Here is an 18,542-nt window from a genome sequence, read left to right on the forward strand (position 1 = left end):
TTTTTTGTTGAAAAATCGAAGAACGACTGACATAGAAACATAGCTTTTTCAGAAAGCTGTCAGGATGGAGAAGACATTTATAGAATCTGATCAGAATGGGTTAATAGGACTTTTCAGTTTGTATGTTTGGGCTATCAAGGCCAGAAAGTAGTTTTTTGCCACTCAGTAGGCGTTCACTTCGGGTGATGTCATCATACTGCATATTAGTGCATATACCCTCTACTTGAATCATGATTTGAACATTTAAAATGTGGTTATTTGAAAACACCTGTCCTTGGTTCTGGTGACTGTTTTTAATGACCATCAATTCTTTTTTTTATTAAACTTTAGTATAATAATTTGTGTTAAATCTATTCGTTCAATTAACCCCCTAAAATGAAATAGTGTGAATTGTGTATTTGCGTGCATGCCGCATCTGTTTTCACAGCCTATTTAATCAAGTGTCTTCAGACAATGGTGATTAAATCACAAGCGACACAGATAACCGTAACCTCAGATGACCTAAGAGACGATGAGCATCCCCAACCCCCCACACCTCCCCCCACACCTCCCCCCCTCCCCCCCAACAATGTCCTGATCTAATTTATTTCATCAAAGTCCTTTTTTTTTTTAAATTATCTTCCAAGTCATTCTATATACCAATCTCCGTCTGTCCATGTCAGCCTGCGGCATATACACAGCAAAAAAAAAAATCCCGCGTGTATAAATTCAACTCTTAAAGAGTGTACAAATGTAATAATTTGGTTACATTTGTATACACTCTCGGAGTTGCAAATTGATGAAGTCACAGCACTGAGGAGTTTTTACTGTGCAAAAACACAGACAATGTGGCGTTGTCATGCTATGCTATACAGTATAGGTCAAATCGCTCCCGACGGTCATAACTGTATGCACGACGTACAGTAAATGATCTGGTGGTTTCTATTTTACATTTGCCACTGAGAATGAGAGTGATGAAAGTTTGCATTGATCGATAAACCGTGTGTGTGTGTGTGTGTGTGTGTGTGTGTGTGTGTGTGTGTGTGTGTGTGTGTGATCCATGGACCAAAATACTTCAGTCGATGTACCTATCCTGTCCATATAGTTGGGAGCATAGCTCAGTGGCCCTGTGGTTTAGTGTCTGCCCTGAGATTGAGAGGTCGTGGTTCGATCTCCCGCCTGGGTCGTAACCGTGCCTTGCATTTAGCATGTTGGGTTGGGGGCAAGTTCATGCGACATACTAGCGTCATGTCCAGAGGGTGTACTTTCATGTCATGGCTGGGGGGGGGGGGGGGTGGGACGTACTTATTTGTACATCAAGCTCAGGTCGCTACAGAAACAGGCTGCTGCCACATGGCTCGGCAAGGCTTATCGATAGTTGGAAGTGTCTGTCTGTCTGTGTCTGTCTGTCTGTTTGTTGAAGCACACTGAAACTCATTGTTACCCTCTCTCAATGTCTCTCTCTCTCTCTCTCTCTCGCCAGGCGGAGGCGCGGCTGGCGGCTAAGCGGGCGGCCCGGGCGGAGGCGCGGGAGATTCGAATGAAGGAGCTGGAGAGACAACAGAAGGAGGTGAGGAGGAGAAGGTTCACAAACCCTTTTTGCATGCGTGCGTGTTCTTGAGCGGTGCCTCCGCTCCATTACGCAGCTATGTGTGTCCCCCCTGCAACACGGTAACTCTGTCACTTCTCGAACCGTTTCGGACACAGGAAAGAAATATATCGAAACCATTTAGAACCAATTAAGCACTCAATCTTGCTCATCATGATTAATCATGACATTTATTGGTTATCTGTGAAGTAGGTTTTTGACACAAAACAATTGTAATGGGGGGGGGGGGGGGGGGGGGCAAAGTACACTGTATTGATCAGATACAAGGAGGGTCTGTGTTGAGACGGCGAGAGCTGTGAGCCGTCTTGACAGTGCTGAGTGAGTGGCTTTAGGGGTGAAATACCAGGCGTCTGACACTTCAGAGTTGAGGCCTTGAGTCGCTCGTTTTCCCCTGGCTTATAGGGTTTTCGATATGGCTTTTGCTGATGTGAGTATAACCTGACACCGTTCTGTGATACAACTGGATCCGCAACACGGCCATGCAAAACATGCATGCATGCAGGCACGCACATTTTGACACACTTACTGCTCGACAGAGGACATCATGGGGGTGACATTCTTCTCATTAACAGTAGATGTAACTTTACACCTAACGACGCCTACGTTCTTTTATATTCACAGTTCTCTGCTTTTCGTTGTGATTGATATGACGGCTATTAGAGTTATTCCAATACCGAATACATTACCAGTATTGGTTGTCTATATAGCCTGAAACCCTGATATATCGGAAATTATGCCAGTCTATGCCGTTCCAATACCACACCACTTATGATATGATGATCTTCTTCTTGAATTTTTAACGCCTCAGCTGATGTTGCATTATGCTGTTTTATGCTCTTACTGTGCTATTTACATTGTTATTTTATTTACTAGGTTAGCTACACTTTAATGATTATAAATTATAATTTATTCCTAGATCAGTGGTTCTCAAACCTTTTTAACCCATTTTAACTATCCCGTAACTAACTCTTGAGTTAGTTATGGGGGTCCATTTGGAACTTCCTCAATGAACCCTGAGAATCTCTGGACTCCACTTTGAGAACCACACTCCTATTGGCAAGCTATTGGTATCGGACTTGGTGTCGCAAAGGAAAAATAAATATTGGTACATGTGAATGCTACTGTATGAACTAACACTGCTAACCCTGCGTTTCTGTCATTTCATCTTCTCTGCTCTTCCTCATGGCTTAGATTTATCAGAGTCAGAAGGTAGGCTTCCTTCCTTCCTTCCGTCCTTCCTTTCTCTCCTCTGTTCCTCTGTTCTCTCTCGCTCATTCACTTATTTACTAATTCATGTCCTCAATTATGCAGGTTTATGTGACTTTTTCCATACTTTATTCCGTGTCTCAAATGTAAAACACTCGACGGCTCCCCTTTTTGATATCAAACATATCGGGCCAATGTTATTTGAGAGTAATTTGTTTTGTATTGTAATCATCGCACAGCGGATTAATTTAGCACATTAGTTTAGCGGTAGTTTACCTTGTGACTGACAACCTGTTTGATCATGTTCGGGAAGGAGAAATCAAACGCTACTACTACTGCTGCTTCACCCTGGTCGTTAAAGGACCATTTCACCCTATTTGAACACTAAGTTGGCACCATTTCTACTCACGCCGTCTCAGAGGCGGGCTGTGGACAGTAAACAAACAAATAAAAAAAGTGTGGTAATTAAAATAAAAAAAACAATTGTTTTAATTGATGCTAGCCTAGAACAGTGGCTTCTATTTCAGCATGCCAACTTTCCATGAAGAGAAAGTCTGTAGTTCCCATTTAGCTTGGAATGGATGAGGTCATCACCGGTAGGCTGGATTATGAACTGTCCACAGCCCCCACCAATGAGACGGAGTGATAGTCTGATTGTCTGCAACGTACATGAAGATATGTTTTGAAAATTGGCGGGGTGTTCCTTTAAGGTTCTTCTGGTAGCTAGAACGTATAGTATTTTAAATGCTATATCTTTCTCATCTTCTTCTTCACTAATCTTTTCCTTTGTTCCTGGTGTCCCCCCTCCCCCCCTCCTCCTCCTCCTCCTCCTCCTTCAGAGGTATTATGGTATGGACGGCAACAGCAAGTGGGGGCATATTGAACAGTGGATGGTAGGAGGAAACAACATGGACGACAGACTCGCTCTGTTGCTAGAGAGACGATCATGAAAACCTTGTGGCTTAAAAAAATGGCTGTCTTATTTGCAATTAATCCAAAAACTATAGCTCCTCAGTTCTTTTCCTTTGTACTTATTCCTTTATACATTCATTTCTAAACTCGCCGTCCCATATTTTGGGGCATGTCATTCAAATAAGTTTGAAACTGGCTGTTTTTCACATGACTCTATGGTGGCCAAGTTCAATTTAGAGAATTTACAGTCCTTTTTTGTTTGATTAAATTTACTCCAAATGTGGAATGCAGGAAAACATCACAGCGTTACATTTTCTGATTGGATGATGACATGATGACATCTATCTCAGTAGTTTAGATCATCTTCTGGAATTCTGGGTAATAATGTCAATAATGACCAAAGAGCTGGAGAGACACAGAGACCCTATACTGAACAAACACTATTAGGATACAGTGCTTTAACCTTTTAACCAAGAATATCACTTTTTTAATATACAATTCTTTCACTCTCAAATAAGGTCCGGATTCAAGCTAAATAAATAGTTGTTTTCAAAGTTGCAAGGCTTTCATTGGATGACATTAGGGATGCCTGCCCTCCTGTGCATGATTGTATCCTACACTGTAACATCCTCAGCATTAATACAACTCAAGACTGTGTAGAAATGGCAGCAAATTGTTCCATTTGGTTCCATTTGTACACTCTCTGAGTCAGCGTTATGGATGCGCCATGGATTTGACTGTATAGTGCCCTACTAGAGGCTTGTTTACAATATGTGTCGTGCCCCCCCCCCCCCCTGCGTGTGGGGGTCTGGTGGTGTTACAGACATGGATTAGACCCCCATCTCAGACTGACTGCAGATCTGCCGCTAATCCATGTCTGGTAGAATAACCCCAGATATTTCGTCTCTGTCGGGTGGATAACCTCAATACTGTATGTCCACATTCTACAGAAACGTAGAACATGGAGCTAAGAGGTTTCTGCCCGACCGCAACGATATACTATAGTGCATCCCCAGTATTAGTGTACTGTATATGCATCTATGTAGCATGCATATTTATATCTAGAACATCTTGGGTTTTTTTTTTTTATAAAATACAAAACACAGTTTATTGTGTATATGTAGTGAATGTGTGGATTTAGTGCACGCTAGTATGAAGCTCTTTTTGCTACTTAACTGTAACTGTATAGAGTTATTACCGTGACATATTGTGATTAATAATGTAATGTGTTATGCTTACATGGCATGCATGTGAGTGTTCTCCTGACGTGATCTGGAGATATATTATTTAGCTAGAGAGAATTTTCATAAATCACGTGCGTGCGTATTTGACTGTGCATGTGTTTGACTGTGTGGGTGTTGGCGGGGTTCCACCCATTGTGACACACGGAAAGGATTACATGCAAGCCACACGCACGCACACACACACACACACACACACACACACACACACACACACACACACACACACACACACACACACACACACACACACACACACACACACACACACACACACACACACACACACACACACACACACACACACACACACACACACATGCCACCCTCAGCAGTCTGCTCTTAATCCCTGTAAGTGCATGTATGACAGTAGTTTAACCCATTCTGGGCGGGCACCCATTTTGGTGTTATCACTATGTTATGCTTTAGCTATTGAAAAATAGCAGATCTACAAGCTCATAGCGCGCCACAGAGTGGCGCACTATGAGCTTGTAGGTCTGCTATTTTTGAAAAATCTAAGAACGACTGACATTTTTAGAATCTGATCTCAGGTCAGAATGGGTTAATCAGACCAGTGTGTGTCCAGTGGAAACCTCGTATGAATCTGATCTCAGGTCAGAATGGGTTAAATCTCCATAATGGTATGTGAGGTTTGACGGGTATGAAACCTGGGGCCAGAACACGTTTATTTTCCACTCCGTCCCAGGGAACCAAACCCAGGCCTGTATGTTCAATTGGAGAACCTTTTGTCTAAAAAGACCCAAAAGAGAAATGTTCGCTACCCAAACTGTTGAAAATAGACAATTTACAAGCATATACAACTGTAGATGTGCCATTTTCACTGCTATTTCGGCTATTTCACTTTGTATATGTATCAAATTCTTAGTAAAAATTACTTAAAAAAAACAAAAGAGTCCCAACCCACTGTTTTGGAAAAAACTGGTCTAAAAGGTATTTTCTGACTACGAAGGTTTAACCCTAAGTTCTGTGATGGCTTTTTGTTAAAGTTTACATTTGAACCCCGAACCATCTCTGAAGCTGGAGTTACATCGTAAAGAAAAGGGAACTCTGAACTCTACAAGCTCACAACACGACACAGTGTGAGCTTGTAGATATGCTATTTTTCGACAATTTTTGAAAGTACACGTTCTGGAGTAGTGGTTTTTTCCAGAACTCGGGGGTTAGTACCACCTCCAGCCAGGGGCCCAAATTAGCTTCCGAGAACCTTATGTGAAACCGAGCCGTAGTGTGTATATACAGTATATGGAAACAAACCCAGAACCTGTGAAATAGGTTTTCGGCACTGTTCCCTTATAGTTGCTGTAGTAGAAAAAAAAAAGAGCCGTTATTTTCCAGTCCATCTAGGAAAGCAAAGCGTGCATGTTCCAGTGGGAGAAAGTTGTGTCTAAGTTGAGTGGAATGTGAATGGAACATACACCATGAAGGATAGGTTTCCCACTGTGATGAATGTGGAAGACCACAGATTTTTTTACTTGCCCATAAGACCTGAGGCCGATTCTACAAATGTCTTCTAAATCAGTTTTCTGGAAAACGTACGTTGCTTGCTACATCAGTGCTCAAACGTTTTCATGTGAAGGACCCCCAAAATTAGTTATTTGGCTGTGGACCCCCAGATTTGAGTTTCAAATGTTTCAAATGCTTTAAATATAAGATTAACTAAAAAAATACATCGCATGGATGCACCTGGGACGTATTCCTCAGTGATGTATCCTGAGGTCAACAGGGTTTCGGGTCTACCAACATCATACCCCTCACTCAGGCGACCCAGCCGGGGTTGATCAACTCCCGACTTACGTCCCAGTAGCTACCCTCAATCAGTCCCACTAGGGCAAAACCAGGGCAATCCGTTGGAACTACTCCAGAACTACTCTGCCAGGGCTACACTTCTGGCACATGGAGGGACTAGGCTCTGTGGGTTGACTCCTGTCCGGGCCCCTCCTACGCGACGTCTCACCAGGTCCACTCCTGTTCTTATCAGGCCCAGGACGGTGGACCTGTGCGTTGCACCAGAGTCCCAGCACCAGACACTTCATTCAGGAGTGGTGGGCAATGGTGCTGCTTTCTGCTTGCATGGCCCTCTCAAAGGCCTCACCGAGGGGCGCTAACCCATACTGCTCACCCGGGTGCCGTCTACATTCCGGCTGTCACCCGTCTCTCCGGTGGTCATCAGACTATACCTGGTTGTCACATAGTCTATATTCCTTAAAAAAATATAAGAATTGCCAAAACTAATATTTATTTTTCTAAAATAGCAAGATGATCTTGTAGATCTGCTATTTTTGCATAGCCAATGCGAAATGACACGGGGGGGTGCTTTCCCGGTTTTAATGGCTTGTGGTCACTGGTCACCATAACCCATTAAAACCGTGAAAGCGTCTGTGTTTTCTGCTGTGTCATTTTAAAAGTAGCGATAGCACTAGATGAAAGTGAAAGGCCTGCCCTGTTTTATTGTATAATTTGGCATCAAGACATACAGTACTTGCTGTACCAAAGTAAAAGTTTTTAGGAATTATTTGATGTTTTCGAAAATAGAATACAGTAGAATGTCATTCAAGCTCAAAATGTGTCACAGCACGACTCGTTGTGAGCTTGTATACTGTAGATGAGCTATGTTCGAATTTCCGTATAAAATGGGGCATAAGGGGTTAATGTACTGTGTGTCTTTTGTAAAGATGATCAAAAATATGGAAAGTAACTCTTAACTAAAGCTGTCAAAGTATTGTTGTGTAGAAGAATAATATATGTATTTATATTATTCTTAAAAGTAAACAGACCTTGAAATTGTGCTTAGGTGCAGTACTTTAGTGAATGACTTAGTTGCTTTCCACCACTGCATGCTGGTGTGTGTGGTCCCTGAACTGTGTTTCTTGTTTTATTTATAATTTTTCATCGCACAAGTGAAACCATCAGTGAGGTTAATCCGTAAGATTCATGTCCTTTCCTGGATTCGAACCAAGGTCTCCTATACACAGGAGATGACATTTCTGTCCAGGACAGATATTGCACTTTGAGCTTCAGGCAGTGCTATACTTGTGAGTATGTGCCATACCTGACAACCAGCATCTAAATGCCTCAATGGAAGAGTGGAGAGATCACCTCCAACCAGCATTAGCAGATGTATTGCTAGCTATATTGTATTAACATTTGTTTGTATACACTTTCTGCCTTTTAAAACAAAGTATAAATGATCACTGAGTGTTCTGCTGTGTAGGTTCAGGATCTGTTACAGTATGTAGCATTTGCTCACAGAACTAGATCTGCTTTTCCAGCTAAAAAAAAATAGATTCCTTTCCCCAAGAAGTTGCACGTCGGCTCGCGCGGGAGAAGAGACTGACTTTAAACAATCCGACCGTGTTTTGACACCCGTTCTGTCCAGTCTTTAGTCTAAGTTCTGTGGGTGACACTGACACGCAACACCAGTGATGTACTTGTAAACACCTGCACACATTTGAATTGCAATGTTAACCCGAAGGCAGCAGGTTCTGTCCTACATTGGCCTGTCTAAACCACACTGATGTAGGCCTACAGCTTTCAAGGAAGTGCCCAGTGTGCGAACAATGGAACTTGTGCGATGGAAAACCTTTTTGTCTCTCTATGGCAGTGGTTTTCAACCTTTTTTTTTTACTGGCTCAAGGTTCATTATGTATTTGACATTTGAACCATATATGGACCACCATTTGCTGAGATTTAGACCCAAAAACGAAAGAATAGTTTGTTATCGTCGGATAGGATTTTGTCCACAATTCCACGCTGCATTGATGTTGTACCTATATAAGAGATAACATGGACACGATCAAAATAACAATTCTTCTACATTCTCTGGTGTAGACTTCTTGTAAATTAAGTAATACAGATGTTTAAGAATAATTTAACTTGAGAGCGTAAAATGAAACCAAATGGTTTCGTTTTTTTTTTTTTGCTCTCAAGAGTTAAAGATCTATAAGGGTCCATTTGGTTACAAAATCTCCATCATTTAGCCGGGGACCACCTGGTCCCTGGAACCCCCTCAAGGACCACTGGTTGAGAACCGCTGCTCTATGGTAAAAGCTTTACTGTGCAGTGTGCACCCTCACCCCCACCCCACCCGTTTTTCAACTTTTAACCATTTAATCCTTTTCTTCAATCTTTTCTCTCCTTTTCTCCTCCTCCTTGGGCCCTCGCAGGAGGACAGTGAGAAGTTTTCTCGGCCCTCAAGGAGACACACTTCGGTCTGTATTTGTCCTCTTGTCTTTTTTCCCCCCCTCTATATTTCTTTCTTTCTTCTGTCCCTCGTCATCTTTGACTTTCTCTCTACTACTACTGCTAACCCATCTGTCTTTTATTTCCTCGGTTGTCTTCATTTTGTCCACCTTGCCGTAAATTCACTGCCGTTTTACGAGGGACATCAGCAGGGTTTAAAATGTATCCTCTCTCTCAGAGCCACTTAACTGACAGTCTCGACCCTGTGATGACGTGAAGATGGACTGTCTAATTAAAAAGATAATGTTTATTTTATGTCATCCTATTTTACCTTTCAACTGGCGTTCATCTTAGAGCCTTGAGCACCGATCTGAAATAGGAGTTGTTCTCGAGACTTGTGTTTGCTTGATCAGTAGACTGTTAAACTAAAACAAAAGTATGTCACTCGGTGGTGGTTTGACTCGGGCTACGTGATGGAGGCGCTGAGCTTCTGTTCTTTGACGATCTGTGTATAGTTTTATATCGGTGGTTCTCAAACTTTATCATTTCAAGGACCCGCATGAAACTCTCGAGAGTTGCAGACCTGTAGTCCATTAATTGGAGCCCCCTGAAGGAACCCCACTTTGAGAACCACTGTCTTATTATGGTCGTTGAGAGCTTGAAATGTTCCATTTTGGCGTTTTAGAGCAGCTAAGATTTTTATATATATATATATATATATTTATTTTTTCCCCCACACATGGACTAATGACACACTTTAACTTAGTTCACATGCCCATCTTCAGTTCATGTCAATTCTGGTGGTAACTGGTAATGGTATAATTAAGCAATAATACAGTGATATATCAGGATTATATCGCAGCTGGTGGTGTCCACCATACTATGTACCCATAGCCGTGATACAATGTTGCTGTAGATAACAGCAGGAGTGTTATTCCTTTTGGATTACAGCAGCACCAAAGTTTAGTACCAAGATTCATGCTCATTTCAGACCAAAAACATTGTGTTGCGAACCAAAAATCTGGCATATCAATGTTCATTATACGACAGAGAAATTAAATGTAAAAGTAGTAAATTACATAGGTTCCATTTGTAAACTCTCCAGAGAGAACATATATATTTTTTGCATGTGTACTGTATATGAATATTGCGGTATTATTGATCATAATAGTTGCCTAGTAATGATGTAATAATGTGTAGTGCTCGGTAAAAGTCCTGTGTCATTGTAAAACCGTTGAGAAGTTTTAAACACACACTGTTGTTTTGACCCCTGCTCTGCTTGCTATCAATGGGCTGTCATCTTGGCACTCCAGGAATTTAAAGTCTTCTCTCTCTCTCTCTCTCTCTGTGTGTGTGTGTGTGTGCGTGTGTGTGTGTGTTCCCTCAGATCTCTGACGATGAGGAGCGCATGTCGGTTGGAAGCCGAGGAAGTCTCAGGGTCAGTATCACTTTACACACGCACGCACGCACACAGTCATGTGCCCCTTTGACCTGTTAAAATGTGACCTCGAGGTTAAGAACAGAGAGAGAGAGATACACTGACTGATGAAGCTGTGTGTGACCATGCGTACGTGTGCATGCATGTATATGCGCACTGTGCATGCGTGCGTAACTGCCTATGCATACTGTATATCCAGGCAGAAACACGTCATCAGGTTTCATACACCGGGTCGTGTTCTCGTATCATTACACACACACACACACACACACTGGAAGACTAAAGCTAAAAGATGAGCCACACCAGTGAAATGAACACACTCCTGCAGGCTAAATCGATTGGAATATTGTTAGCTTTTTCTATTGACATTCATTTCTGCAAAACTGTCGAGACTGTTTGGGTTTCGTCACAGCAGGCTACCTTTGCATTTAGATATAAAATTTTGTTTCTGGGTAGCTCAGTCGGTATAGAGCACTTTGGACAACAAGGTTCTGGGTTCGGTTCGATCCTGCAGGCACCGTCAACTCAGTTAGTAGCACGACTTTGATGCGGCAAGTCGTGCGGTAAGTACTGGGAGCTGATAGTAGGTGTGACGCTCCATCTCAGGAGTCTATAGCGCATTGAAACGGGGATGTACTTGTTCTCGCTGGTACTGTACCCTACTACCCACAATAAGCCAGCCCGGCCTACTTATTTACTTACTTGGACAATACATGAGTGTCTATATCTATTCAGTTGATTCAGGGCTATACAGTGTGTTGTAAATGGAGTCAGATTACATTAGATTCCATGCGTTCTTCTGCGTAGCATGACCGCTAAATAGACCAGTGTTAACGAAAAGGACGGTACGCCCACTTAATATTTGGATGACATGACATGACGTCACATCATGAGACCTGCCTGCAAATAGACAAAAATAGTCAAAATATTTCAGGAGTGAACTGTGAAGTAACCTTAACTATTATCTACAGTGCGCCAATTTCAAGTGATATGACTACAGCCTACTATACTACCACCACCACTACAACTATACTGCTGTTACTTGGTAACCTTGGCCTGGTCTTGTTTGAGCTTAAAGCAATTGTGAAATTGGTTGTTGGATAAGTGATGCCACCCTAGCTTTTCTGGTATTCCACCCAACACAGTTTGAACAGTCTACAGTGAACGGGCTACTGTCTGCTGGATTCTGGATTAGGATTAGTGAGGTCCTCTTCTCACCATATTTGTCTATACTTTAATTATTATTAGTATATAATTATTATTAATTGCATTCTCATAACCTTTAAAGTACCATATATACAGTCATGGTTTTTAGTTTGACTTATCTCAGTCTCCTATACAATCAGTCTCCTACAAACAAACCACGATAATACTAGAGTATTATCGTGGTTTGTGCTGTATTATCCCAGAGTAGATCAAAGGAGACGCGTAAGGATCGTTGGCTGTTCTTTCAACATTGTTGCGCTGGCAACGTTTGCTGACGCTTCGGGGGACACAGAACAGGAAAATCCAGTCGTCAGGTGTTTTTCTTGGTCTGTCTCTACCGCCACTGAATAATGGGAATGCAGACGCACCTGTTTTCATCTCAAAATCTGTTTTTTACCCCCCCACATGCTAACATAACATACTGTCATTTTCTTCCTTTTGCATCTCATAATATATCTCTCTCTGCCTGTCTTCTGTATTTATGTCTGTCCCTGTGTCCTCTGTTTCTATCACCCTTCCTCTTTTATTGCTTTTGTTTCCCCCTTTGCCCTTAATTTTTCTCTCTCTCTCTCTCTCTCTCCCCCTCCTCTCATGCCTCTATCTGGGTGTGGTGTTGCTCCACAGGGCCTCAACTCTTCAGACCTCCACTGCAGTACCAGCAGCCTTCCATCATCTCTCAGACACCATAGCTCCACTCACAACGGACGGGTCTGTCCTTTCTCTTTCTCTCATTCCTTCGCCCCCTCTCCTCTCCACCCTCCCTCCGCTTGTAGAGCTTCCCCCGAGCGAGGCAATTAAAGGTTCAGTGGCCAGTGTGACTAACGTGTGAATGCGTTCGCCTCAGGCTTTCTGTCTGCAATAAAGGTGTGGTTTTTTTTTAGACAAGATTGTCTGGTTCAGATAAAGCGTCAATCCCTGCAGATTGTCTGTTAGGTCGTTTTGGCGCCGCCATGTGGTCAACTGGTGTTACACATGTTTATGAGTTTGTTACTTTGTTGTGTACAATACTTTGAACGATTTTTTGGAATTATGTAATGGAGCTGGGAAAATTAACTGGGGGGCATTACACCAGTGTTAATTTAGTCGACTACAACTATTCCCAGATGAAAACTATAAACAAAACAAAAACGAAGCTTTGCTGACTAAAACTATGACTAAATATATTCACAATTTGGTCGACAAATACAAACTAGACCAAAATGTTAGGGAGGGACTAGTGGAGAAGAGATCCAGTTATTTTATGCTTGGTTGCTCGCAGGTGCAGTGCTCCGAAAATAGCACCATCTACAAGCTCGCCATTGGCTATTTTCGGCATATATAAACCAGGCATTAGACACTACACCATCATGGCCTACGGAAAATGCATTTTTGTCGACTAAATCTACTGTAGACTAAAACTAAATGGAATTTTATTCAAAAGACTATAACAAAATCGAGATTTGCTGTAAAAATGAACACTGCATTACATATATTATATTCATAAGACATTTCTTTAATAAACTAATCTTACCACTTTAAATGAAGGTGTCAGTCAGGCAACCTTTACTCGTAGTTCCTTCACACACCTCTCCTCTCACCTTTCCTTGCAAACCTTGATCGAGCAGCATCCTTCATCCTGGCATCCATCAGAATGTGTGATGTTAACATTGTTTTTGTCTTTTCAATGTCCGAAACATTATTTATCTCCATGACATTTGCATTTTCTTCTATATCTATTGTGAAAATAGCCCATCTACATGCTCAAAAGCCGTTGTATCCCACTATGTTGTGAGCTTGCAGATCGGCTATTTTCGATACTTTAGTGGGACACTAAAATAGAGCATTAATTCACAAGAAAGTACAATAAGGGTTTGTTGTTGTGCGATAATAGATGGAATTACATGTTTGTGCATTATGCTGCTGGGGTTGTGCAATAACAAGAAGTCATGTGTGTTTTGTTTTAGCTTGTATAGGTTGTTTGTGATATAATGCACTGATTGGTTGGCACTTTTAATTTCGTTGTACACGTTGCAATGACAAATAGAGATCTATCTATCTAAGAAAAACATTGAAATGTAGAGATACAAGGTTTCTGCTGACAGCGACGATGATATAGTGTATGCACGAACGCAGTAAAACATATCACATTTTACTTATAATTGTTTATGTCTTCCTTTCTGTACGTAGCCTTCCAAGCTCTCTATCGATGTTCTACGTTCTCAGAGTCACAGGGTTGGTCTCTCTCTGTCTCTTCTTTAGGGTTGGGCCCATAATGGCATTTATTATCATTACCAATTATTAGGAACAACAACAAAAAAAAGCTCAAATGACGTCAAACTATAATCAGCTGTAATGTTTATTTAAAAAAAAATCAGATGACATATTTCACAAATCTTTGTTTCAAATATGGGTGGTATTTCTATATTTCCATGTTTGTTGAAAACATATGGGTTTTCCATCAAGAGAGTAATATGTGCTTTACCATGATACATGCCTACAAAATGTACAGCGTGAACAAAAGAACACTTTCACATTTAAAACGTGGTCAAACAAAGGCTTGACATGCAGAATAGGCCACGGAACCCCCATAACACACACCCTGTCAGAGTTAACAGACCCGTAAGGGTCCATTTGGTTCCCAACGATGAATCATTAATTTAGCTGGGGACCCCCTGGGACCACTCTCAAGGACCCCTGGCGGTCCCCCCAGACCCCACTCTTTCAGAACCGCTGATATAAAGAAGAGAAAAACGTCATTGTTTCGATGAATATTACAAACTAACAGAAATCAATGAAAATGTACTGGTTATACTGATATAGTACAACAATGATTGATCTGATTATTAGATGAAATGCATTATGGGGCCATCTCTATACTCCTCCTCACCTCCGCTGTGTCTTCTAGTAGTGCAGATAGATCGATCAATATAAACTGATTGATGAGTAGTTGGAGTAGATATTTAGTTAGAAGTAGCTCATTGGAATGGATGGATGAATATAGGTCTGACACAATTATGACATAATCGCCCAATCACAATTAACTGAGATTTTTTTTGCATAGGCATCAGAATTGTCTCCGTTCGCCCGTATGAATTCATCTGTTGAAATGTACTTAATACATTCTGACCTGAGATCAGATTCATACGAGGTTTCCACTGGACACACACAGGTCTGATGAACCCATTCTGACCTGAGATCAGATTCTAAAAATGTCAGTCGTTCTTCGATTTTTCAAAAATAGCAGACCTATACAAGCTCGTAGCGCGCCACTCGGTGGCGCGAGCTTGTAGATCTGCTATTTTTCAATAGCTAAAGCATAACATGATGCCAACACCAAAATGGGTTCCCGTTCAGAATGGGTTAATACATTTTCCAAAATAGCAGAAAAGTCAGATCTAAAAGTTCAAAACTGAGCTTGTAGATTTCGTTTTTTTTTTTTTAATACGACCAAACGGAAATGCAATTTTGATTCATATATGTTCTAATGTTGCGATGTCAATACTGGAAATTGTTAATCACAATTATTTGTATAGCGGTTAATCGTCGAGTAACATTCCATGATCGTGTCAGCCCTATGTGGATGGATGAATGCACGGATTGATGGATGTGGATAGGCAATATTATGCATTGATTTGATGAGTCCATGAATGGGTGGATGGATGTTGATGGATGGATCATGATGGATAGGTTGTTGGCTGGCTGGCTGGATATTCAGTATAAACAGATTGTCAGTCAAGTATAGTTTAAACTGCTAAACATGGATATCGAGGTGCATGTTTGCAAAGGAATATACTATACATCGATTTGGTGGACCTTGACATGAAAATGTTCAGGAACAACTGGTGTGGGGGTATACATGCAATAGTATGCGTATGTACAGAATATTATGTGCTCATGGCTCATGCATGCAATTATGGACGGCGTAATTGCGGTGATGTATGTACATGCTAAAGGCTAATACTCTGTTCATGCATATACAGTGCCTTCTACACTATACAATACTTTGGGCTCATGCATAAATGCATGTAATTCTGCAGAGAGAGAGAGAGCAATGTGTGTGTGCACGCACGGCACACGTGCTTGTCTGTGTGTGTGTGTCAAGGTTATTATAGTTTTTGTCATTCTTTTTTTTGAGTGGTGCAACCACTCCTACAACCAGCAATGTCCATGTACCTGTGTACCTGTGTACCTGTGTCTATGAGCCTGAGTATGTTACTTATTTATACCAGTAGGGGGCGCCAGAAACAGAGAGGGGTAGTGCTGTGTCTCTAATGAGAGAGAGAGAGAGAGAGAGAGAGAGAGGGGGGGGGGGGGGATTGCACCACTCAGTTCACACGTGTGTGATTTTTATTTGTATGTCGTGCTGATCTTTAGTTCCAGGCCTCATAAACCCAGTGTACCCCCTGTACCATAATGCCTTCCTGTGCTTACCTCCACCTCCTCCATACCCGCCACCACTATCAAATCAAGTATATAATACCCCTTATCTCCATATTTAAACTTTTTGTGGGTTTCTTTTTTTTTACTTGATCATACTACTACAGCATCAGACAACAATAGCAGTTCTATCAGCTTGTCTACCTTCTATTTTTGCTCAAAGTAACGGCTTTGGACATATGAGGTTTCCGCCCCAACAGAGACGATATCAGTAGGTTTTTCCGTAACTGAGGAGTATAGAGTGTCTCACACAAGTAGTGAAAATAGCAGATCTGCCTTCCCTCCAAGATGTTGTATTTGTTTTTGAATCTTTCGTGAATCGATTAATCTATTAACCCATTCTGACCTGAGATCAGATTCATACGAGGTTTCTACTGGACACACAGTGGTCTGATTAACCCATTCTGACCTGAGATCAGATTCTAAAAATGTCAGTCGTTCTTCGATTTTTCAAAAATAGCAGACCTACAAGCTCGTAGCGCGCCACTCGGTGGCGCGCTATGAGCTTGTAGATCTGCTATTTTTCAATAGCTAAAGCATAACATGATGCTAACACCAAAATGGGTTCCCGTTCAGAATGGGTTAATCTATTAAACCATGGCATGTACAATTGTACATATAGGATTAAGCTAAATTAATTAACGCAATACATAATATAATTTTAATATATAATGTCTTATATATTTTGTTATATTTTGACACGTGCTAATATAATGCATGCTGCTTTTTCATTCATCTATATATTAATAATAATGTTGCCAACATGTTGATTGGCTATGGATGCACCGAAAACGAGCCCTTGGGGTCAGTCAGCACTGGGTGGGAGAGATGATCAGAGGAGCAGAGTTCCTATACCGCCATCATTGACACCGGGACTGAAGTACGGAAAGAGTTTCTCGGTGAAGGTGCAGCCCGTGAAGGAGTGGAGATGAACGCTGGCCCCCAACGTCATAGAAGGAGACCAGACCCTTCTCATAATCCACAAAAGTACTCGTGTGCATTCCTCAACACCATATTCCAGTAACCGTTGTTCGGGGTTCAGTGTGATTCTTCCCTTCCTGTCGATGGACTCCCTGGCCACGCCTGAACTCCAGGCGGTCTTCCCTTCAACCTGAACCTCGTAGTAAAACCTTGTGGAGCGGAAGCTTTGCTTTGCCAAGACGTATAGAGACACGTATACAGAGAATCTCTTCGTGTTGTATTGGTAGTAGCTTCTTTCCGTCCCCCAGAGCCGCTCGTTTCCCGTCCTCTAGACAGGATGTGTTTGCAGTGTGCCGTATCGGGGGTCCAGAGTTACATCCACTGCGTGTTGCCGGATCCTCCTCAGCTCGGCATCAGTCCTTGTGTGTCTCACGTATACTGGCGAACGACGTCGGAAATGAAAGTGTTGACGGAGAATTCCTGCCCCCTTGTGGATGGTTCTGTTACATTGTGGGCACTTGCACACACCGGTACTGTCCCAGCAGTGTGTGATACAAGTTTTTGCAGTAGTTGTGTCCGCATGGAATGCAGGTGACTGGATTGGTGAACACATCAAGACAGATAGAGCACAGAGAACTGCTCTTCGGAAAAAAGGGAATGCTGGCCGATTCCATTCCTGCAGAATGAACGTGTAAACTGGTTAATTGGGAACTAAGGAGCTGCAAGGATCTCCTGTGAGAAGTATAAGAATTACAGTAGCTATATCTGATCACAGTTAGGGCGGCGTAGACTACTGGCACATACTTTTGGTTTTGTTATGACGTGTTAAACCGTTAAAGGCTGCTTCGTAATCTGGTGGATATAGTTCCTCAGTAACTGGCCTAATAATTTCCTTTTTTTTTCATTCGCATCACAGTGACGTCACTATGATGTCAGCCCATGACCCAATGCAGAGTGCCCAAATATGGATTTTTCTTTTACTTATTTATCATTCACAGGTTCTTTTAGATACGGAGTTAGGACTTTTAGTTAGATATCTCTAGGAAAGCCGTAATTTTGTGTGTGTGTGTGTGTGTGTGTGTGTGTGTGTGTGTGTGTGTGTGTGTGTGTTTAGCAGGTGTGTGATGGGTCTGAACTCTGAAACCGTGCATTGCCTCCCACTTCTTTTGTCCCACTTTTTTGTCCCCCTTTTCTGGACTAAGTGCTAACAACACTGACTCTCTTCCTCTCCCTCTCTCTCTCTCTCTCTCTCCGCTTGCCTTCAGCCTTCAGACTACAGTGGGTTTCTGGGCTCCAGCTCACGGGCTTCTTCCCGGGCCAGTTCGGCCCGTGCCAGCCCTGTGGTGAGCACTCGTCGTCGGTCACTGCCTCTTATGCCTCCAGCCCCCCCCCCCATCATGGTTCATGGTTTATT

At 42.1% G+C, this 18,542-nt stretch overlaps 1 protein-coding gene across 9 annotated transcripts in view; it reads left to right on the forward strand.

The window, feature by feature from the left end:
• The window catches only part of lrrfip1b (leucine rich repeat (in FLII) interacting protein 1b), a 56,915-nt gene that overhangs the window by 25,637 nt on the left and 12,736 nt on the right, over positions 1–18,542 (forward strand). For 3 of the 9 annotated variants that reach the window (XM_080758218.1, XM_080758222.1, XM_080758225.1), the window contains exons 2-6: positions 1,463–1,549; positions 9,132–9,176; positions 10,535–10,585; positions 12,416–12,499; positions 18,394–18,471. In XM_080758218.1, coding sequence (XP_080614344.1) covers positions 1,463–1,549; positions 9,132–9,176; positions 10,535–10,585; positions 12,416–12,499; positions 18,394–18,471 — 345 coding nt within the window. The remainder of the gene's footprint in view (positions 1–1,462; positions 1,550–9,131; positions 9,177–10,534; positions 10,586–12,415; positions 12,500–18,393; positions 18,472–18,542) is intronic. The other 6 variants (XM_080758220.1, XM_080758221.1, XM_080758219.1 and 3 more) reach the window with 6 other exon arrangements.

This window comes from Protomyctophum bolini, assembly GCF_963924005.1.
Source record: "Protomyctophum bolini genome assembly, chromosome: 24".
Classification (NCBI taxonomy): domain Eukaryota; kingdom Metazoa; phylum Chordata; class Actinopteri; order Myctophiformes; family Myctophidae; genus Protomyctophum; species Protomyctophum bolini.